This window comes from Cloeon dipterum, chromosome 4 (genome assembly GCF_949628265.1).
Source record: "Cloeon dipterum chromosome 4, ieCloDipt1.1, whole genome shotgun sequence".
In the NCBI taxonomy this organism is placed as follows: domain Eukaryota; kingdom Metazoa; phylum Arthropoda; class Insecta; order Ephemeroptera; family Baetidae; genus Cloeon; species Cloeon dipterum.
Window position 1 is genome coordinate 10,463,149 of NC_088789.1, and position 19,587 is coordinate 10,482,735.

At 40.4% G+C, this 19,587-nt stretch overlaps 1 protein-coding gene across 4 annotated transcripts in view; it reads right to left on the reverse strand.

The window, feature by feature from the left end:
- LOC135943356 (paired box protein Pax-6-like) overlaps nt 1–19,587 on the reverse strand; it is a 58,582-nt gene that overhangs the window by 21,834 nt on the left and 17,161 nt on the right. For 3 of the 4 annotated variants that reach the window (XM_065489846.1, XM_065489845.1, XM_065489848.1), the window contains exons 3-6: nt 7,915–7,980; nt 7,510–7,675; nt 6,868–7,048; nt 421–581 (exon numbers count right to left, since the gene is read on the reverse strand). In XM_065489846.1, coding sequence (XP_065345918.1) covers nt 421–581; nt 6,868–7,048; nt 7,510–7,675; nt 7,915–7,980 — 574 coding nt within the window. The remainder of the gene's footprint in view (nt 1–420; nt 582–6,867; nt 7,049–7,509; nt 7,676–7,914; nt 7,981–19,587) is intronic. The other variant, XM_065489849.1, reaches the window with a different exon arrangement.

The window sequence follows — 19,587 nt, forward strand, 5'->3', positions numbered from 1 at the left end:
TCTGAACCGATTTTGGTTTTCAGCACGTCAAAAAAAGCAAATTAATTTAAAAAAAGCAAAATAGCTAGATTGAGTATGAAATCGCAGCGAAAATGCCTTAAAATCGCTAAAAACAAAATTTTTAAGAAAGTCTGTGGTTGCGTCATCTGTTGGCGGCTTCAATAACTAAGGGTTTATGCAACTGGTCAATTTAACAAAGAGAGGAAAAGTGGAAAACAATCTTTTTGTCTCAACTTAAGATCTTTCATTGATAAATGTTGAGATTCAGATCTTAATTTCTCTAGATCAATTATTTTCTAAACAGGACAAATTTAAATATTTTATAATATTTGTTTACAATGATGAAATAATGACCATTTAAGGTTATTTTTGTGAACTCTTTTATTTATTTTCATATTAAACAATTATCAATATTCGTACCAATGAGTTGGACGAGGCCAACTTACTGCAGTTGCCTGACTACTTAGGAGTCTTATCTTTTCATAGGCTGCGTCCCCTTGCACAGGACTTTGCTGTTGGTGCTGTTGCTGCTGCTCCTTTTGGGCGGCCAAGTTTCTTAACACACGATTGATTGACGAGACCTGAAACAAGGAGTCAACGTCTTCAGCATTTCCATTTCCAGTTTATTTCATTCGGTTTTTCTACAAAAGTTTCCTTTTAATTTTTACCGACAGAGAATCTATATATGTGCTTTTAAAACAAAAGTAGGAAGAAAATTGCGCAAGAAATTTCTCAAAAGTAAAAAAAACGAGGTTCAATAGAAACGTAAGAATTAAACTTTGTAATGGATGGTACACCGAGCAAGTTTCACAATGGAAAGGGCATATTTATTTTCCACGCCACTCGGGAAAATTGAAAGAATTGTATTCGCCAAGAGGTATAGCTAAGGGCACGTCTTAATTCAAAGAAGCGCAGGCCGCAAACATCTGTCCGACAGCAGAAAAGTAGCCAAATACTAAATGGAATCGGACTTATGATCCGATGTAAGGAACGGATGACAACAAAGGCGGACATAAATTTTAAGCCGGCGCGCTTATGATGAAATGAATTACACGCATATCATGCATGTTTTACAAGCCCGGCATGCAGCAGGTAGGTACAAAGACGGAAAAATGTATTCTTCGCTGACAGGGCCGGGCCGGTACGTGTAATAAACGACGCGAGATGCAGGATGTCAATAATGCATTGAGGAAAAGATGCTGTCCAGACAGCGTTCAGTACTTGAAGGAACAAATAAATAATCCAGGGGTGGCTGGCACAAAGCTGGCCTCGTGAATAGCGCGCTGCAGGGTGTTTTCGAGGCTATTGACACCGTTATAGCTCCAACCGATGCTAATACTCCGCGCAATGAATATCGCAGACTCATTGTCGTCCAATAGCAAAAGCGAGAGGGGCCCGTTTACCTCGTCGGCACACCACCTTTTGTGTGTACAACACATCCCTCGGCGAGAGAGTAAAAAGAAACTGCTGTCGATTAATTAGCGCAAATTTATGATCGGCAGTTACAAATCGCCGCCAATTAGTCTGTGAGCGATATAGCATGCGGTCGTAATTGGAGCCTTCGCCCTCCTTTCCCTTTTTTCCACGAGCGTGAGGTATATTATTATTTTCGTGCGCAAAGCGATCCGGCGGGAATAATAAAACCACCCCGCACGCTGGTGTGTGTATTCTGTGCGATGGGAATTCCATCCCAATTAGAATGCCACTTGTGATATGGGGATGACAATTTGTAGTATTTCAAGTGCCGCGCGCGCTTCCAAATTGAAATATACGCGCCCGTGCGTATTGTGTTTAATAAACCCGGCCAGCACCCTCCCACACCGTTCAAACGATTGCTATTATCGCGCGCGGCGATTGTTATATGATATTCGAATGTGTCTCTAACTGAGCAGAGAAAACTGTTCATTATATGTATGGTCCCCCTCTCGTAGCCGAGATGTGTTGAAATATCAGGTTTTGTAATTCTTAAATTTGTTGGTTTTTCATTTCTTTTAGGGCTTGGTAAAAAGTATCAAATTATGATACAGAGAAGGAGAAATTTTATCCGCATGAACGCAGAGAAGATGGGTTTTTATTTACCTCCACGTTATTAATAAAAAGCAGAGAGCTCGCAGTTCTTATAATCAATACATAGCCCAAACAGGTTGGAAACTCATTAATCTAATTATTATTGTTGTTGGTGACAGTAAGAACGGTTTGTTGAATGAATTTACAAACAATTAAACACTACAATATTCAAAAATTAAATAAATCAATTAAATACCAATTTAATATGTATGTATGTATATAAATATAGTATTAAAATTAGCTGAAAATGATGCGGCTTTACCTCCAATCGAGGATTTATCCCTCGGTTTCAAGTAATTCATATTCATCACTCTAAATTGGTCAACAAAAAGTAAAAATAATATTCTCTGCAAAGTTAGCAGAAAAGTTTTCATCACCCTAATAATTTTGAATGTCGCGATCACGACCTCAAACACGAGATCCAGGAATATCAGCAAGGAAAACAAAGGGGCGATCGAATGTGTGCCATCCAAAGCCTATATACGAGATGCATTTTTGTATCTATACATAAAAAAAGTCGAGCGGCAAAGAACAGGAAGAGAGCAGCGAGAAGTGAGGAAGAGAACGAGAGAGTATTCGCACTCGTCGATAAAACATGTTTCGTATTTTTACGCCGATTTCGCAGGCCGCTGGCTGCAACAGCGTCTGCTTCCTCCATACATAATGCATCAGCTTCCTCGCAGAGGGTGTCGCTTCTGTATATTTTATCCGCCGCCACCGCCGCACGCCGCTTTTGGGCCGAGAGAATCTGCGCGTTCCCGACGCATTCTTTGTTTTCCTTATTGGCGTGTGACCTAACACCGACCCTTGATGCACAGCAAATGCCCTTGCGGCCAACAACAATCCCTCCTGGACAAGTCAGTTAACTTTTGTCTCCCCCGCGCGCGATACGCAACAAGAAAAGGGGTGAATGGCTTTGGCATTCAAACTTTTCCTACGGCGAGATCACAACTTTTTCTACACACTTTGTCAACTTGCGTGAAACTATAACAAAAATTGAAGCAGTACTGGTCTAGATCTTTATCGAAGAATATACTTTATTTATTAACTTTTTGTTTAACTAGCCTTTTCGTCTGTTTTTTTCTGTTTGGTCTATAATCATCAAATATTTATAGCAAAATTCTGATTTTTGGCAACTGATAAAAGTGAACGAAAAATCTAATATTGTGGTCACGAGACTCAAAAACGTCCAGACCCCGTGCCAAAATCTCATTTATGCTAAAAAAAATTTTACTCAAATTTCAAAGGAAAATGTTGTACAAAACGTTTTAGTTTTATTTTCTTCCTACAGCCAACACTGTCAGAAAAGTTTCCGGTTCGCCGCGAAATTAGCCGGCGCTCTTGCGAGTGTCACGCTCTGTCATATGACTCACGCAGCAGCGTAAAAAAGGGGTTGCATGCGTAATATTTGCAGGGCGAAATGCACATCGGAGCGAGAGAGAGAAAGAGCGACTGCTGCGTGGCTGTGCCTCCACCAAATCCAGCCCCCCTCGGCACAGCTTTCGCCGAAACTTAGTTTCTCTAGCTCTCTTCTCTCTCATATGGTTGCGAGCGAGAGAGAGAGCGCGCCACCGCTTCTTTTTCTTATTTCTCTCCCGTTCTCCCTGCTACTCGCTCTCTCCCTATATGCAGCGAGTTTGTTGATTGAAGCGGTGTGATTCGCTGAGGCGTAAGAGATCAAGTTTAAAATACCCCAGCCCTTTATCCCCTCTAACATCTTTAAGGAACGCCGGCCGGGACTGATTCTCTCCTCTCTCATGCATTATTTCACGCACGCGTATTTTCAAATCGGCAGCAGCAGTAGCAGCAGCCGCCTTCGTCTTAATTTTTCGCATAAATAAATCTTAATACCTCCTAATGAGATGAGCATCTGAGTGAATTATCATCCTCCCGCCGTAAAGATTAAATTATTATTTAATATTATCTCCCGCGACTCAAGGAAGAAGTTTCTGCCGAGCGACTTGCGCTCCCTCGCTCGCTCTTTTTTAATCCTTTCTTCCTTCCTTTTGACTCGAAAATTTGATTAATTATGTGCTAAAACATTCATTACTTTGTACCCGGCTGCGGAAAGAGAGAGTGGCGATGATGAGGGTGTGTGTGTGTGTGTTTGCAAGATGAGAAAGAGAGGCTGCGCCACGCGCATTTTTTGCCCTGCTCCTGCTCCTGATATACAGCGTAGCATCAAAAGCGACGAGGCAGCAGCAGTCTCTCTCTCGCTCTCGTGTGATTGGCACCGAGTGATGAATGTTTACAAAAGAGTTTGAGGTGCCGCGTCCGACAACAAGAGACAAAGATGGATTAAAATGATGAGAAAATGACGTGACACTTTTTTGCCCGCTGTACGTACACGCCACATGACAAATTGATATTCGCATTTGCAGCATCGCGGCCATGTCTGCGCCTGCCGCCCTCGTCTGCCCCGTGCGCCTTGCCTACGTGTGCGTGCTGTGTCTACTTTTTCACTGCGTGCTGACTTTTCAACTTTGCAAGTGATTGCACGTGCCGAAGGCAAACACTTTTCACAAACAAAGATATTTAATCTACTATGGTCTGTGCGCTGTGTGGTTTTCATAATACTTTTGAAATTGAAAACTATTCATCTTTTAAATTGCGGACTTTTATTTCTCCCGTTTCGTCAACTATTCAGATCTTTTTAATTTGCATTGCTCTCAAAATACTTTCTTGACATCTAATTCATCTTTTTTTCATATAGCTGTATTTAAATAATTCAAAATGTGTAAACACAAACAATTCTCAATGCGTCAATGAAAGTGCATATAGCAATAACAGCTAATCAAAGCCATCCACAAAGGTTGTTTACAAAATTGTAAACAAATCAAATTAACTGTTGTGGGTTTTAGTGTTTTGCTTCTATTAGTAATATTTATATCTAAAAGTTGTAAAAAATACAATCTTTAACGCATGTCCAAACACTGAATTTTACTCAATTTAGAGAGTATCGACGAAACCATTAAAACAAATGCCGTTTAATGTTAGTCATTTTTTATAAATTTCTACAATTTTTTTCCCTGTTTAAACAACACCAATTATCAACCAAATTAAATATGAAATACTTGCAAACCTTTAACAAGAGGAGCAATTTTACAGCGACAAAACACATTTCTTTAGAAATTATACATAATCTGAAATAACTAAATTTATTACCAGCAAGTGCAAAAATTATAGGGAAATTGTATTTTAAAAATAAAGGTTCATGAATATGCCTTGTCTGCAACCACCCAGACAGTATGTTTCGGGTACTTAACCCTCATCATGACCTTTATCGCAATTTCTTTATTATGGTTTGTGTTGCAGTGTTGAATTCCTTCCTTTTTAAGTGATATTTATAAATTTACTCTTTAGACAGACAGGAAAAATGATAATTTTCCGAATTATCATGAAAACCAAAAATAAAAAAAGTACCACACCACCAAAAAAATGGAGAAAAAACAAATAGATATGTGGTGATTTTTACACTACATACGAGTGTTTTTCTAATATTACACAAAGAGCGTCAAGTCACATAAATTTTGCTCCCTCTCAAACTTTCAAAAGCACACTAAAAGTTTCGGTTTGGTTTTTGCGTTTCCCGCCATAAACTAAATCTTTCAGATAGTCACTCCACATTTCCATAACAATGCAGCGAGTAAAAACACGCACAGAAAGTTTTAGGCCGTTTTTCGGTGCGAATATAAATAAATCACACGTGCTCCCTTATCAAAACAAAATATTTTCCCGCATATTTTCCGTCAAGCAACGCGTGTGTGGAAAAACCCAAATTGAATGTCTTCCGATCTATTGAGCAATGAGCAGACAAGGAAAGAGAGGAAAAGACGAGGCGCTCGCGAAGAGAGAAGGAAAAAATGATTTACATGATATGTGGATAAAAATGTATATGCGCGCCATTATAAGGGAGTTTGGCGGAGTAAGACATTTCCATGGAAAATGCATTTTGAATATATTTTCTTTACACACACAGCAGAAATAATATTACCGAAACGGGAAAGAGAGAGATGTACGATATCTTCCGTATGACAATAAACTTTACGTGTGCGGTATAAAACACGCGCACGCACGCAAATAAGACGAAAGGCTAATGTTTTACATGCAGCAGAAAAGCGAGCTAGAGGAGCAGAGAGCAGAAAAGCAGCAGGGAGAAAAGAAGTTTTCCCTTTTCCTCCACCGCTCCGATATCTCTACTGCTGCTGCTTCTGCTGCTGGGAAAATGAAAAGTTTCTGCTGCTGCTGTTACTGTTGTAATATCCTGTTCTCAGTTCAATCTGGAACGCTTGCTGCTTTCTCTGCGAGAGCAGTGTGTGTATGTATATTCTTCGGCGGCGGCAGCAGCATCTCTCATACTCAAAAGTCAAATTTTCTTTTACTTTCCTGCCGCCGCCTCCATTATGGCGTCCTTTTTGCCGAATACACTTCTTTCTTTTCTGCCCCGCCGCCGTCTTGGAGGAATATAACCGTTATGGCCACCCTCGCCAGTAGAGGCACTCTTTCTCTCCTGTCCTCCCAGCAATAAAGAAAGCCTCGAGCGCGCAAAAAAGAATGGAAAAGAGCCACCCTCGTTTTTCCAGCACCCCGCATCCTCATTTTTCCCTGCCCCAGCGGCCCCGTTTATTGGACGCATGCAAATTTCCCCATCGCCCGTTGCCGCCGCCGCCGCCGTCGACCGGGGCGAGAATAAAACTACATTATTTCCCGCTTCTCGCCGAGCCGAGCACATATATACACATATACGACGCAGCGTGCAAGCCCTCTTAATGATCGAAGGTTCGCCAGGTAGGTACTCACGCTGGGGATGTTTTCGTTGGTGCAAACGCCGTCCTGCAGCAGACGGTCCCTGATTTCCCAGGCGAAGATCGACGGACATTCTCGTTTGTACTGCGCGATTTTGGCCACAACCTCAGCTGTGGCCACGCGCGGCTTGGACCCTCCGATCGCTCGTGGCCGAATTGAACCAGTCTCGTAATAACTGAAATCGAACAATCAGGAGCATTAATAAAATATAATTAATATGCTAATTTGTTTCCTTCCCCTTTTAAAAAAATCAATTACCAAAAAGCATTTTCTAAATGACAATCATAATGCTTTTTCTGAAAAAGCCTGAAATAAATTAATTTGATACAAAACATTCCCGATCTGGGGGTTTAAAAGAAAAATTATTTATTTTTCAAGCAAAAGAAGCATTGTTTTATTTTTCATCAATTAGCAATTAAATTTAAATTACTTGTCTTATTATGTCACAGGTTTCTGATTTTTTTAACTCAACGGAGCAATATAAATAGTTAAAAAAAATAATGCGATATTGCTCTTTTACTTTTATTTATTAATTGTAACAAATTGATTTGCCCTCCTTAAGTCTTGCCAACTAAATATTTAGAAAAAATTCTGTCTCGTTAATACATATCGAATTTTATCAAAGAGTTTACTCACCGGCCTAAAATTTTTGAGACACAGCCATTGGAGACCTGGAGAATCCTGGAAATATCACACGGCCGCGCTCCAGAGTGGGCAAGCTCGACGATTTTCTGTCTCGTGGAATCAGGCAAGGGTCGGCCGCCGACAAAAACACCCCCTAGCTGGTTCACACCACTATGACCTATTCAACCGAGAACAAAGCTTCTTTAGTTAATTTGGCTGCAATCGAAATCTAGTATGTGCCAATGAATGAGTCAAAGGATCATACGAAGTAAAGGAAATGCTCAGTTTTGAAGAGATCTGAGTAGTGTGCTTATCAAACTCAAGAATGCGAATTGTCAACTTTAGACCCTGGCGGTGCTCTTGCGAGTGTTTCTGATTCACCCTGGCACCGGGTGTCCAGGGGACTGAAAAACTCACAAGGGTACCGCGCATTGAAGCCTGGCGATGCTGTTGGAGACAAGTTCTTCGCTTGCTGGTCTAAAGCTAACACAGACACATTATATAACACAGCAGCACAACCAAAAATTAGCACAAGAGAGTAAGAGCAGGGAGGGTGCAAGCGGGTCTCAGTTTGAAAAAGCTCGTCAACTGCTGTGGCAGCCGTTTGTGAATGCGGAAAAATCGGCCTGATCAAAAGGCAGAGTTTGAATTGGATCTGAGATGGGTGTCAAGTGTGGTGTTGGGGAGTGCTGATGCTGACTATATACTTGCATTCAATGTGAAACTTCTGCGGGGGTGACTATTGGCCCTCTTTTTCATGCTTTTTGTATCCTTTTTATAATCGCCATGGCATAGATAAACCTCGCTAAATAATATCCTCTCAAATGAAACCGATATGCAGATACAAACTTGAAAAATTCTGTTTGGAATACCCAAAGTCATTAAATTTTATATTTCCTATTAAAACTTGAATGGTTACACTTGTAAATGGCTATGAAAAATATCGCGTTTTCCGTCGACAGGAAAAGACGATCGCTAACAAAAAAGGGATGGATCCTTTTATTCTCCTGCCGACAATCGAACGCTGTTTGTTAGAGGTCAGTCGCAGCGACCGCTGTGTCTCACTTGCCATTGATTTGATTTTCGAGGTTCTTTATGTGGTAGTTCCCTTCAATATTCTTCGCGGAAATATTTCACAATAGTACGGCAGGTGTATAATTTGAATGCATATATATGATCAAAAATACACTCTGCCAATGTTTGCTCGCATTGTTAAGGCATTCTCAGTAGTGTCAACGCTAACGGGAAATATTTGAGCCGATGGAGGATCTATAATACTGGCTGCCCAATGTTAAGAGATGACAAAAGGTGGTGTATATACATAGTAAAGTGAATCGAAATGCTCAAAATGTTCAATGGGCTGGGAGGCGCATATATGACTAAGCAAGAAAAATTAATTTCACATTATTTATAAGTGGGAGAGAAAATTGATTTGCACTCTGTCTTTTGTTCTAAAAAATAAACTGTTCATATGTAGAAAAGCCCTGAAAATTTCGGTTCAAATACGGTCCATCGGTGTAAAATTAATAGTCTGCTAAATCATAAACCCTTTTTCTGGGTCAACGGAAAGCTGGCGGAAAATTTCGCTGAGTGTGATTCCCCCTTTGCACTCTGCTGTGCAAATTCAGACTAAATTATGTGCGCGCAGTGTGTACACACACAGACCAGAGAGTGAGCGAGCCATTGATCAGGAATAAAATCCTCATCCAAGCAGCACAATCATATAAAGCCGGCAGAGAGAGAGCGAGAGAGAGAGAGAGAGAGAGAGAGAGAGAGAGAGAGAGAGAGAGCGAGAGAGAGGAGAAAGAGCGCGCGCGTTGGTCCAGTCAGCTATGAAGGACACATACAATTTCTTTTCCTGCCGTAAAAAAGGGAATTTATATTCCCTCAGCTGCACACGCACACTCTCGCGCGTCTGGGGCACGGTTGCCATTTCTTTTCATCGCTATTTTCACGCCCGCCAGCTTTTGGAGATTCCCCTTTGGCTCGCACTTTACCGGCATTTTCCAAACCGCAAAAGGAACCTCGATCGGCAATGACAAAAAGTCTTCTTCTCCATTAGGACAGCTGATAGTAAAAAGATTAAATTTCCAAAACAAATGCGACGTGCGTCGGATGCTGCGTGGTACAGAGCGATCGCGAGGCTTTGTATTCACCGCCGCCGTGCGACTTGACTGCCATCACTGCAAATCAGTCATGGTTTGTAAGCACTCAAGTTGAAGGAAACCTGACTCTCCCTTCGTCAAACGCTCCTCTCGCCTGATATTCTTAGCGCATGGTTCAATAAATGTGGGTCAAGTTTCCTCCGCCATCAGGTTTGATTGACTGTGAAATAAATACGTAAACACATCACCCTTTTTTATTTCCTACGGCTATATAGGCAACGTGCTTGGCTCACCTCTGCCACAGGCCTCATCAACCGCAGGATTCCTCGCTTTTGTCGGCACTGGCTCATTTTTATTTGATGATTTATGAAACTTGCAACTTTTAATAAATTTATGATTTATGAACGGATTAAAATGGATCATGGGGCCCGAGTGGCCGCAGAGGAGCTTGGGCCCAATATATGGCCCTCTTTTCGCCTCCCCGCGCCGAGGTCTTTTATTGAAACGCTGGTCATTTGTCCCTAAAGCCGCCGGAAAGGTGCGAAAACCAGCAAGTGGTGAGTCTATATCGATGCGCTTCCCATCCCGTTGAGCTATTTTAACATTTCGTTTCACTTAATAAACTTACCACCTTTTGCCATCTCTGGCATATGGCATCCATTATTAGATCCCCGAACTGCTAAAATATATCCAATTGCTTTGACACTCCTGGGAATGCCTTAACAATGCGAGCCAACAAGATGGTTTAATAACAAATAAAGACCACCATGAGGGAGGATGCGAGATCTTGTCACAGCACAAGTTACAACAACAACAACAACTGGCCAACCTATTGTTGGAGGTTTTTCTTATTTCATACTATACGCATTTTTCACATTTTTCGTGCGGACAGCATGTGGTTTCATTAACAAATACATATAGTGGCAGGGCAAACACAAATATTTTTCAGAAAATATATATCAAACTTTTCCTTTCCTGCTTTTAAAAATGTATTTGTAGAGATGAAATAGTGTTGCACAACCGATTTTAAATCATGAATTAATTACTTTAAAAGCAGACTAGCGTTATATAGTTCCTGAAAAATGTTTCCTTAACGAATAATCTGCAAGCTTTTTAATTTAAGAGTGGCTTAAGTTTCTTAATGATTTTCCATGTGCATTTTTATGGTTCAGATGCTGGACTTTTGTTCAACTAAAATTCCTCATTTTATGCGGGGAGCTCTTTTGGTTATATGAAACATATTTTAAATAAATTTTGATTGATAGATGAGAGACTGAAAATCGGCAAGAAAAATCTCAGTTTCACCTAGCCTGTAAGTGTTAACTGCCGGATGGGGAGAAAAAGCTTTCACCCCTGAAGCTTTTGTCGCCCTCGTCGCGGATGACGGAGCGAAACGCTATATGCTCGGTTTACCCCTATTGCTCTCTCAGGAGCTTATAATCAGCCGGCAAACACACGGGCCGCGCCGTAATCCTGCTTGCGTGCATGTTTCGTATTAAAATACTCCCTCGGGGCCATGTTTTTGTTAACCACTAATTGGCTCGCAGTTGACACGCCGCACAAATTGTATTAAATTTCACCCATGACACCTGCTAATTTTGCGCCCGGTAATTAGACTAGGGCCGTTTTATACCGCATTTTCATCTGCCAGCGACGCCTCTTGATTTTTGGCGTGCACTTCACGCTTGAAAAGTGATATTTGCGCTCACTTTCTGCACGAGTTGCTTTTCTTTCTTTCATATTGTCGGGTAGCCACAGCACGTGCGGTTCGCCTCAATTTCACGTATAATTTGTCACCTAAAATTGAAGTATAAAATAAATGTTTGGATTTGCTCAAAACGCTAAGGATATTCAAATATTTCAATATCTCGAATTGCCACTGCCTGTTTTGCAGTCAATAATAAAAATGTTTTTTAAATGTGGTTTAAACAATTATTTTAATTTTTTAGTAAATAAAATTAGACATGATCCACATTAAAAATTTCTTGCTCATAGGTTATCTAATTTATTGCAAGGAATGAACCGTCATTTTTTCAATCTTATTTCAGTCCAAAATTTAGGTCTTTCCGCGCACGTCCTGCATTAATTTTCATCCAAGCATCGAGTTGGACGAAAGTTACGGGCAAATTTTGCCAAGAGAAATTTCTGGAATTGCTGCACGAAGCAAACTCATGCAACGTCGGTCTCACACGGCGTGGCTAATCAAAGTGCGGATTTGAGATACGCTGCTTGGGTGATTTGTGTTTCGGCTCGGCGGGAGGAAAAGAGAAAAAGCACGCGCGCGCGAGCGCCAAGATTAAGTGTCCGACATTAAATTAACGTTTTATCGCAATGCAATCTCGTCGCTTCTTTACAACTCCCCGACTGTCGCCGTGCGAGAGGGTGTGAGAGGGACACACTTCTCCGTCTGAAAGGGTATTTTGTGAAGAAATTTAGCACATAAAACAAATGAAGAGACGTGCACGCGGGCCTCCAGAATGAGCCTAGGGTGAAAAGAATAAGTATTATTTTTATTATGAGGGTGATGCATTAGACACAAGAAAAATGGCGCTGCTGCTACTGCTGCTGTGCTCTTGAAAAAAGCGGGGAATGCTAAGAAATGAACCCTCTCGTTCTGGACGCTTTTTTATGATCGCGCAAGCGAGTGAGCGGGCGGGCGTCCTCGGCTTTCGCACTTGCACATAAAACACAGCGTGAAGTCGCGAGCACAGGGAGGGCAGAAATCACCCTCTGCTTCTGCCATTATGCCGAGATATTTCAAACAAATGAGTCTGTTTACGTGGTGCATGCATATCCGCGTGCGGCCTTTTCTTACATACGCATTAGCGTCGGCAGAGCAGGGAGTAATGCTTGTTCCCTGCTTGCTCCGCTTTCTTTCGCTTTTTGACTCGCCAGACAAAGCGAATGGCGCACGAGAAAAGGCCTAATGCTTTTTAATTAAAAGTCTCCACTTAGTAAATTGGTACTTTCTTTACATCAATTTCGCGCTCGGAAACCTGAATCTTGGAAGCTGTTGCACCTCAATTATTTTTGCAAAGGAGTAGTGGGTCTGACTTGCCGTGTTTGGTTGTAATACACACAAGCAACCGATTATCGCACGCGAGGGTTTCTGCTTCACTAGGGGTGCATATTAGAGACAAAATGGCGCGCAGCGGGTGATCGGAAGGAAACGCTAGCCGGATAATGTGTGCAAAACACTCTCGCCTCGTGTGACGCGCAGCATCTTCTATTGTTGCCGGCCTGTTTGCCTTTTTCCCATTAATTTTAATCGATAATGCGTCGCTCACACAGCTGACGCATAAGTTGCAGCGAAAAAGTGCTTTGTGATATAGATAATTATTCTTTATCATTACTAATATTTAGGATTTATAAAAGTGAGCAAAAAGTTTGAATTTGTACTAAGGATCCCAAAAACGTTAAGAGTGAGAGACGAGCGAATGTAAAATACACTGTCGGCGTTGGCTCAAACATAATTTGCTTCCAAGGGTTGGTCATTTGGAATGAAAAGGTGCAAGGGAATATAAATTTTCTAAAAACATTATTACATGCTTGATGCTATTAGGAGTCTAAATGTTAAATGCTTGTATATGTAATATATATATATATATATATATATATATATATATATATATATATATATATATATATACACGCTATACTATACTATATTATACTACACAACATTTAATAACATATATTTTGAAAAACTTGGGTAAGTAGGAACTTCCTGTTTTAAAAAGTATATGGATTTTCGTGTAAAGGGTTGGCTTATAAGAGCAAAAATAATTATAAAAATGAAGTTTGGCAGCGATTTTTTAACCTCCTTTTGTATTTGAAGGTGGCTGCTAAAATTTTATATTTTTTTGCTGACAAACAAAGACACTTCTTGATTTTTGTTTCTTGCTTATTTAAATTTTAGAAATGATATTTTCCAATTCAAAGTAGATTCCAATTCCTTTTTGTTTTTGTTGTGAGAACTATATATATGGAGAAAAGGATTTGTTCATTAAGGATTTAGATGCGTGGAAAAAACGTTTCCTATTTTCCACACCCATATGCAAATTAACCAGGGTGTTTCTTTAAAAACCACGTCCAGCATTTTCTATTCAACTGAGCAGCGGTTTGTTTTAAACAACTAAAAGAGCGGGGTATAATAATAGTTTTGCCGGCTCTATACTTGATTTGCGCTGCATTTTTTCGTTATAAGAAGTCTAGTAGTGTGTTCGTGTATTATTTCTATATTTGTCGAGCGGGCGAGAGCGATTGACTGCGTGCGACAATGGTTCGCAGCCGGAATGAGTGAGAGCTCTCGATGTAAACTGCAGGAGAGCTTTTCACGATTTCTTTCCCAGCAAGCACTGTTCTGCGACCCCTGAGACCAAGAGTCGGCGGCTGAGCGCGCGAGACTCAAGCAGCAGAGTCGAAGTTTCGCAAGCTGCTGTTGGGGTTGAGAGCAGTTTTATGTGCTTTTCCACGAGGAGTGGCAGCACGGGGATATGAAATATGTAAGTTTGTATTGTGAACAAAGTGTCGATTTATTGCCGCTCACGGATATATAGTATTTCTGTTACTCTTGTAATAATTCCCTCTTCCCACTGAGAGTGTTCTTGTGCGTGTGTGCTACTGGCACGCTTTTCCACTTGGACCTTTCATATTTGTATCACGTTGCAAAGAGTGATTGGAGTTTAATGGGGATATTTAATTAAAATCATACAGGATTTTTTCGGCAAGTAAAATTTCAACCTGCGTTATATATGAATGGATTTTTATGATGCTCTATTTATAAACAACAATGTGTAAGATTTTGGCTCGATTTCACTTGAGGTTTAATAAACAGAATATTCATTGCTGCATCGAGAGCTTATAGTTTTGCTGAAGCGTTATGAAAATGGATGTCAAATTCGCATTTTTAGCTATCGAGACACAAAATCCATTCAATTTAAAGCACCCGCCTTGGATGGCGAAACTGTCGTATATCGTGCTGGGTTATAGTAGGGGGTTAGAGCTAAAGATAAAAATGTCAATTTAACGAAGCGAGTGAATGAGCAGAAATGCTTTTTTGATTGATTAGTCCTTCCTGACTAAGGCAGTTATATACAAATGCACCATTGGTGGTCAGGTTATGACAGGTTGTTGTTTACTGTCCGCATATACAGTCCCTTTTATTGTAAATATATGTTTGGCGTAAGAAGCGTGTGGGAAGAGGTCCCAAAGGGAATAAGCGGATGCGAACAATGAGCATTCCTGAAGTTTGCTCTGATTGTGAGTAGCCACTTGGGAACATGCCGGAGTGAAAGATCGTAACTCGACCCTGGAAGAGATTATGGAGTCGCCACAAACTTAAACATAAAATGATCAAACATAGAAAAGAGAAACAGCATATGACCATCAGAACTAATTCAGGATTCACCGCATCACCCTAATTTCATAATAAAAATGTAAAAAAATCAAAATGTGCCAGAATATTGTGGATTTGACCGTAGTAACTGCTTATTTAATTTCCTTGATTATTAATTTAACAATCATAAAATCACTAATTTGTATTTTCCCAGTTTAAATATGTAGGTAAAAGGTTTTTGACTTCGAGTCTATATATAGGAGTATGGATTTCTCGAAGCTTTCTTTACTCTGAAACGTTCTGGGAAGAGCAGCAAGACCTCCAATGTGCGGAGAGGTGCAAACGGAGAAAAGGGGTGAGACGTGTAATCGGTAAAAATTATTCATAGGATGCATCAGTGGGCGTGGCGTGTGCAGCAATGAGGTGCCCTTTCCGCATCGATTATGGAGAGCCGCACTTTACTTGATCGGGCTGAACGTCATATAATATATCCCACACCACCGCCGCAAAAGTAAATATATGTATTTATCTGGACGGTATATTATCTAGCTGTGCGCGCGAGTTGGACGACGATGACGACGACGACGAGTGTGCTCCGCTCGTGGTGTGAAGCAGCTAAAGCAAAGGGTGGCGTGCTGCATGAATAAGGATAAGGCGCCAGCACAGCAGCAGCAGCAGCAGCACGAGAGTGCGAAGGGCAAAAGTTACTGCGAGCGCCCTAGCTGCTGCGCTGCCGGCTTTTCTTTGTCCCCGCGCGCGAACTGGATTCGCGCCAAGCAGCCTGCACTTGAGATTTCATATATTTATTTTAAATTATTATTCAGGACGGAGGAAAAAATGGCTGAGAAGTAAAAAATAATTTCATCTGACACTTTAGCGCTGCTGCGCTTCTTTTATGCGGTCTGCTCCCATGGCGCTATATTATGTCAGGGCAAGAAACTTTTTTGAATTATCGCCCTCGGAACCCCAGCAGCTAGTGGCGGGAGAAAAAAGCTGTGCGCTGCTGGGTAAGGGCAACGTCTACCAGCTCTCGCTCTGCCTGTCGCGCGAGTTGCACCCTCCTCCATATACCAACTTTAAAGTTGATAATGATTGGCGAATGCGGCTCACTATAAAAGCTGCTCTCTTCCATTAATTGTAATAGATTTCAACTAATTTAAGAAATCAAAGAAGCTGAAAAATAGCTGTCAGTCATCAAAAATTCCAATAGAGAGAATGGTTAAAGACTGCCCTTGTATGGAATTCATTGTTATTGGTGCAAAGTATTTGTTGATGTTTGTCACGCACGAGCTAATAGATTCAAGCCAGCATGTCGCACAGGAGCATAATTGCACGGTGGCGCGATTTATTCCGATATAGGAGAAGTGAATGAATAACCTGCATTTACCTGACACAAAGTTGAACAAGAGTCACACAAAGAGCGGCTGAAAGAATAATCGGAAACGCATTTACAGGCATGGAAAAATGTTTATTTTGGTCACGCGATTGAAAAGAGCAGTACGTATATAACCAGCCAGATAGTCAATAATGGCTATTCTAAAGATTTCAACAAAAAGCACAAATAGGGTATAATAGCGCGCGGGTGATTTCACGAGAGCGATTACTCTTTGGCTATTCTCATTTTTGCTCCCTATATTGTGTGCTGGTTCAAAATTTGGAATACAATCGTTTTTGAAAAGACAGCTCGGATAAGTTAATTAAGATCTTTAATACTAATTTTAAAATTATAAATAAATATTGTCTTTCCATAAAGGGAACATTAATTTTAAGTATAACAAAAACCACCTACAGACTCGATCGTGTTTCTAATTTTTTAGATTTCCTTAAAGCTATAACGTGACCTAAAAACATCCATGGTCCCATTTTAGCCGAACATTTATAGTTTTCGAGTTGAACTCATAAAAGAAATCTTTTGAACACAAGATTGAGATTTTTAAAATCACTTTCAAAAATCAGATGCAACCTCAAAGGTGCTTTTGGTGAACCTTCTCAGAGAAGATATTCAGATTTTTCTTTGCTTAAAATGTTTCTATCAAAACTCTCGTATATAATACAGTTTTCCTGGGATAAATATTTGTGAAAAATGTTTATCTCCAATCTTAAAAAAAATTGCGTATCGAAAATAAAATGAATAAAATTTGCTAAGCTACAGTATATGTGATTTTCGAATCTCAAAAGTATGGTTTCGAGTATGATTGCTTGCAATGGCCAGACAAAATATTGGGACCTATCATGCAAAAAACTTTTAAGGGTGACAAAAACAATTAGTGCCTAATTTTGGAGACTTATAATTCGACCCAAGTCATTTCTAACAAGAAATTATAGCTGCAAAATTAACCTTAAGATTTTGTTTAGTTAGGGCGTATCCAATAGTTAAATCCCGACTCGAAAGGTAAATCGCTGTATTAACTTTTTAACGATCATTTTTAGGAAATTTTTGAAGCGTAAATATCACCTATTTTTTGCAGCATATTAACCAAACATGACGCTAAATTTGCTTGGTGTGTATATGGTATTATGTTCCTTCTTCCTGGTTCCAGTTATATATTATAGAGCAGATAGAGAGACTAATAGCCCTTACCAAAGTGTATTCTGGGTGACATGTCCTTGCTATATGGGGGTCCACAATAAAATTTCGAGAGACGGGTCCAGGAAGAACAACTAACAACTATTGAAGGCTTGTGTGCGCTGCCATGACTGCCTGTGTGTGTTTGGTTGGTTGTGTGATGGAAAAAATATCAAATGTGTGTAAGGGAGAAAAGAGAGGCCTTATCTGAATAATAATATCGCGCGCGGAGTGACTGTCATGGGCTCAAACATGCACCTATGTGTTTATTCATGTGTAACGACACCTGGGCCCTCCTATGCCAAGGTCTGCTTTGAAATTGCCTCCCTCCTCCCCTCGTGCCGCTCCCTCTGCCTGCAATAATCACTATTTTATTTATTAATGCGCCTCCCTTTTGTGACTGTTTTTACTCTTGTCGCCGTGCGTGCCGCTCATTTTATGCATTTTTGCTGCCCAAAAGTACGTTACGTTATCCCATCTGCAGCCTTTTGTTGCTGCTATATTTATTACCATTGTGTTGCCACGGCTTGGTTCGTATGGTGGCCATTTTTTAATCAGCGTACAACTAGATTTATTTTTCGCTCTTTTTTATTTGGCTGAATGTACAAATAATATCAATCATTCAAAAAATTAGAGATCTTGCACCTTTAAAATTGTTCAAATAATTAAAAAAATTACTGATGATAATAAATAAAAATTTTGTTTTAATTAAAAGCCTGAGTCGCTTCAGACAAATAATAGAAAACAGCAGTATATATAGTATTACTGATTTTTGTGTTTGCTAAATTCTTCATGATAGCGAGGATCAAATCTTATTCTCTATCAGTGTGGATAATGCATCAAAGTTTGCTCTTTTTCCAGTTTAAGAGTTCAAAAATTATCTTTTCTCCACTTGAAAACAAAAGATATTGAATTTACTTGTTAAAAACGTTTAAAATTAGTAATAAAAATATGCAATTAAGTAAATGCAATATATATGTTTCAATGAGAAAAAGTAAATTAAAAGCTTAATAATAAAAGTTATTGACAGCTGATTTTGCAAAAACTGTATTTGAATTACTGTAGCGTTCCTCAATTTTTCCATTTCTACCAAAAAATCGCATAAATTCGTGCATTGCAGAAATGTTATACCAAATTTAATGAATATCAGATGATATATATTGTAAAAATTTAAAATGAACTGTTTACTTCAAAAGCGCAAAATTGACTTGAAATAAATTATTACCGTTTTATTTTTACTTTTCTAAGAAAGAGTTACTTATTTTTTATCAATGTAAACGAAACGCTACATTGCCTGAATAGAAAGTACGGACTTAGGAACAACCAACTTCCGTCTTCGGTATTAGTCATTCATAAGCATTTTTATTGTTTTCCTTTTGGAGCAGGCTGCCGCTGCGCAAATAAAAGTGCAATGTGGCGATCATTCAAATGAGCGAGGCTGGCGGCTCGGGACTTATTTAATTGGCGCAGCACTGCGCTGCTGGGAAAGATGATAATAAAACGTCTTCGTAAATAATTTGCCAGCGAACGTGCAGCGCATCCTAAAAGCCCTCTCGCTCTCCTTCCTCTCTCTTGGCGGCGGCGGCGGCGAAAGCAGCAGCAGCGATTTTGCTTTGGCATGAGATTTAACATCGTCATGCGTATTTGAGGATTTAAAGCACAAAAGCGGGCGCAGGCGAGAGAGACCTCCAGCGACAAACCTCTCTCACTCAGTCGCCAAGCCACCCTTAGGCAAATAAGTGATTTTCTTTTTTCACCTTTCGGCGGGACGTGCGGCGAATGCCGATTTTGCTGCCGCCCGTCCCCCGCGCGGCGCCCGCGATCGCTCCCTATGCCTTGCTTTGTGCAGTGCGCGGGCGGGCGGGCGGGCGGACCGAGAAGACGGGGATTTATGCCAGCAGCGTGGGATTAATTAGCCGACTTAATTACACGCGGGATTATCGTCATTCAATTTGCATCGGTCGCGCCTGCTGCCTTATGAGAGAGTGTGAATAAAGCAAAAGAGAGAAAGCCCGCGGGGCGCCGCTTTTGTATGCAAATCGCCCCGCCAACTCAAGTAGTGATAAATTGGATAATGAATA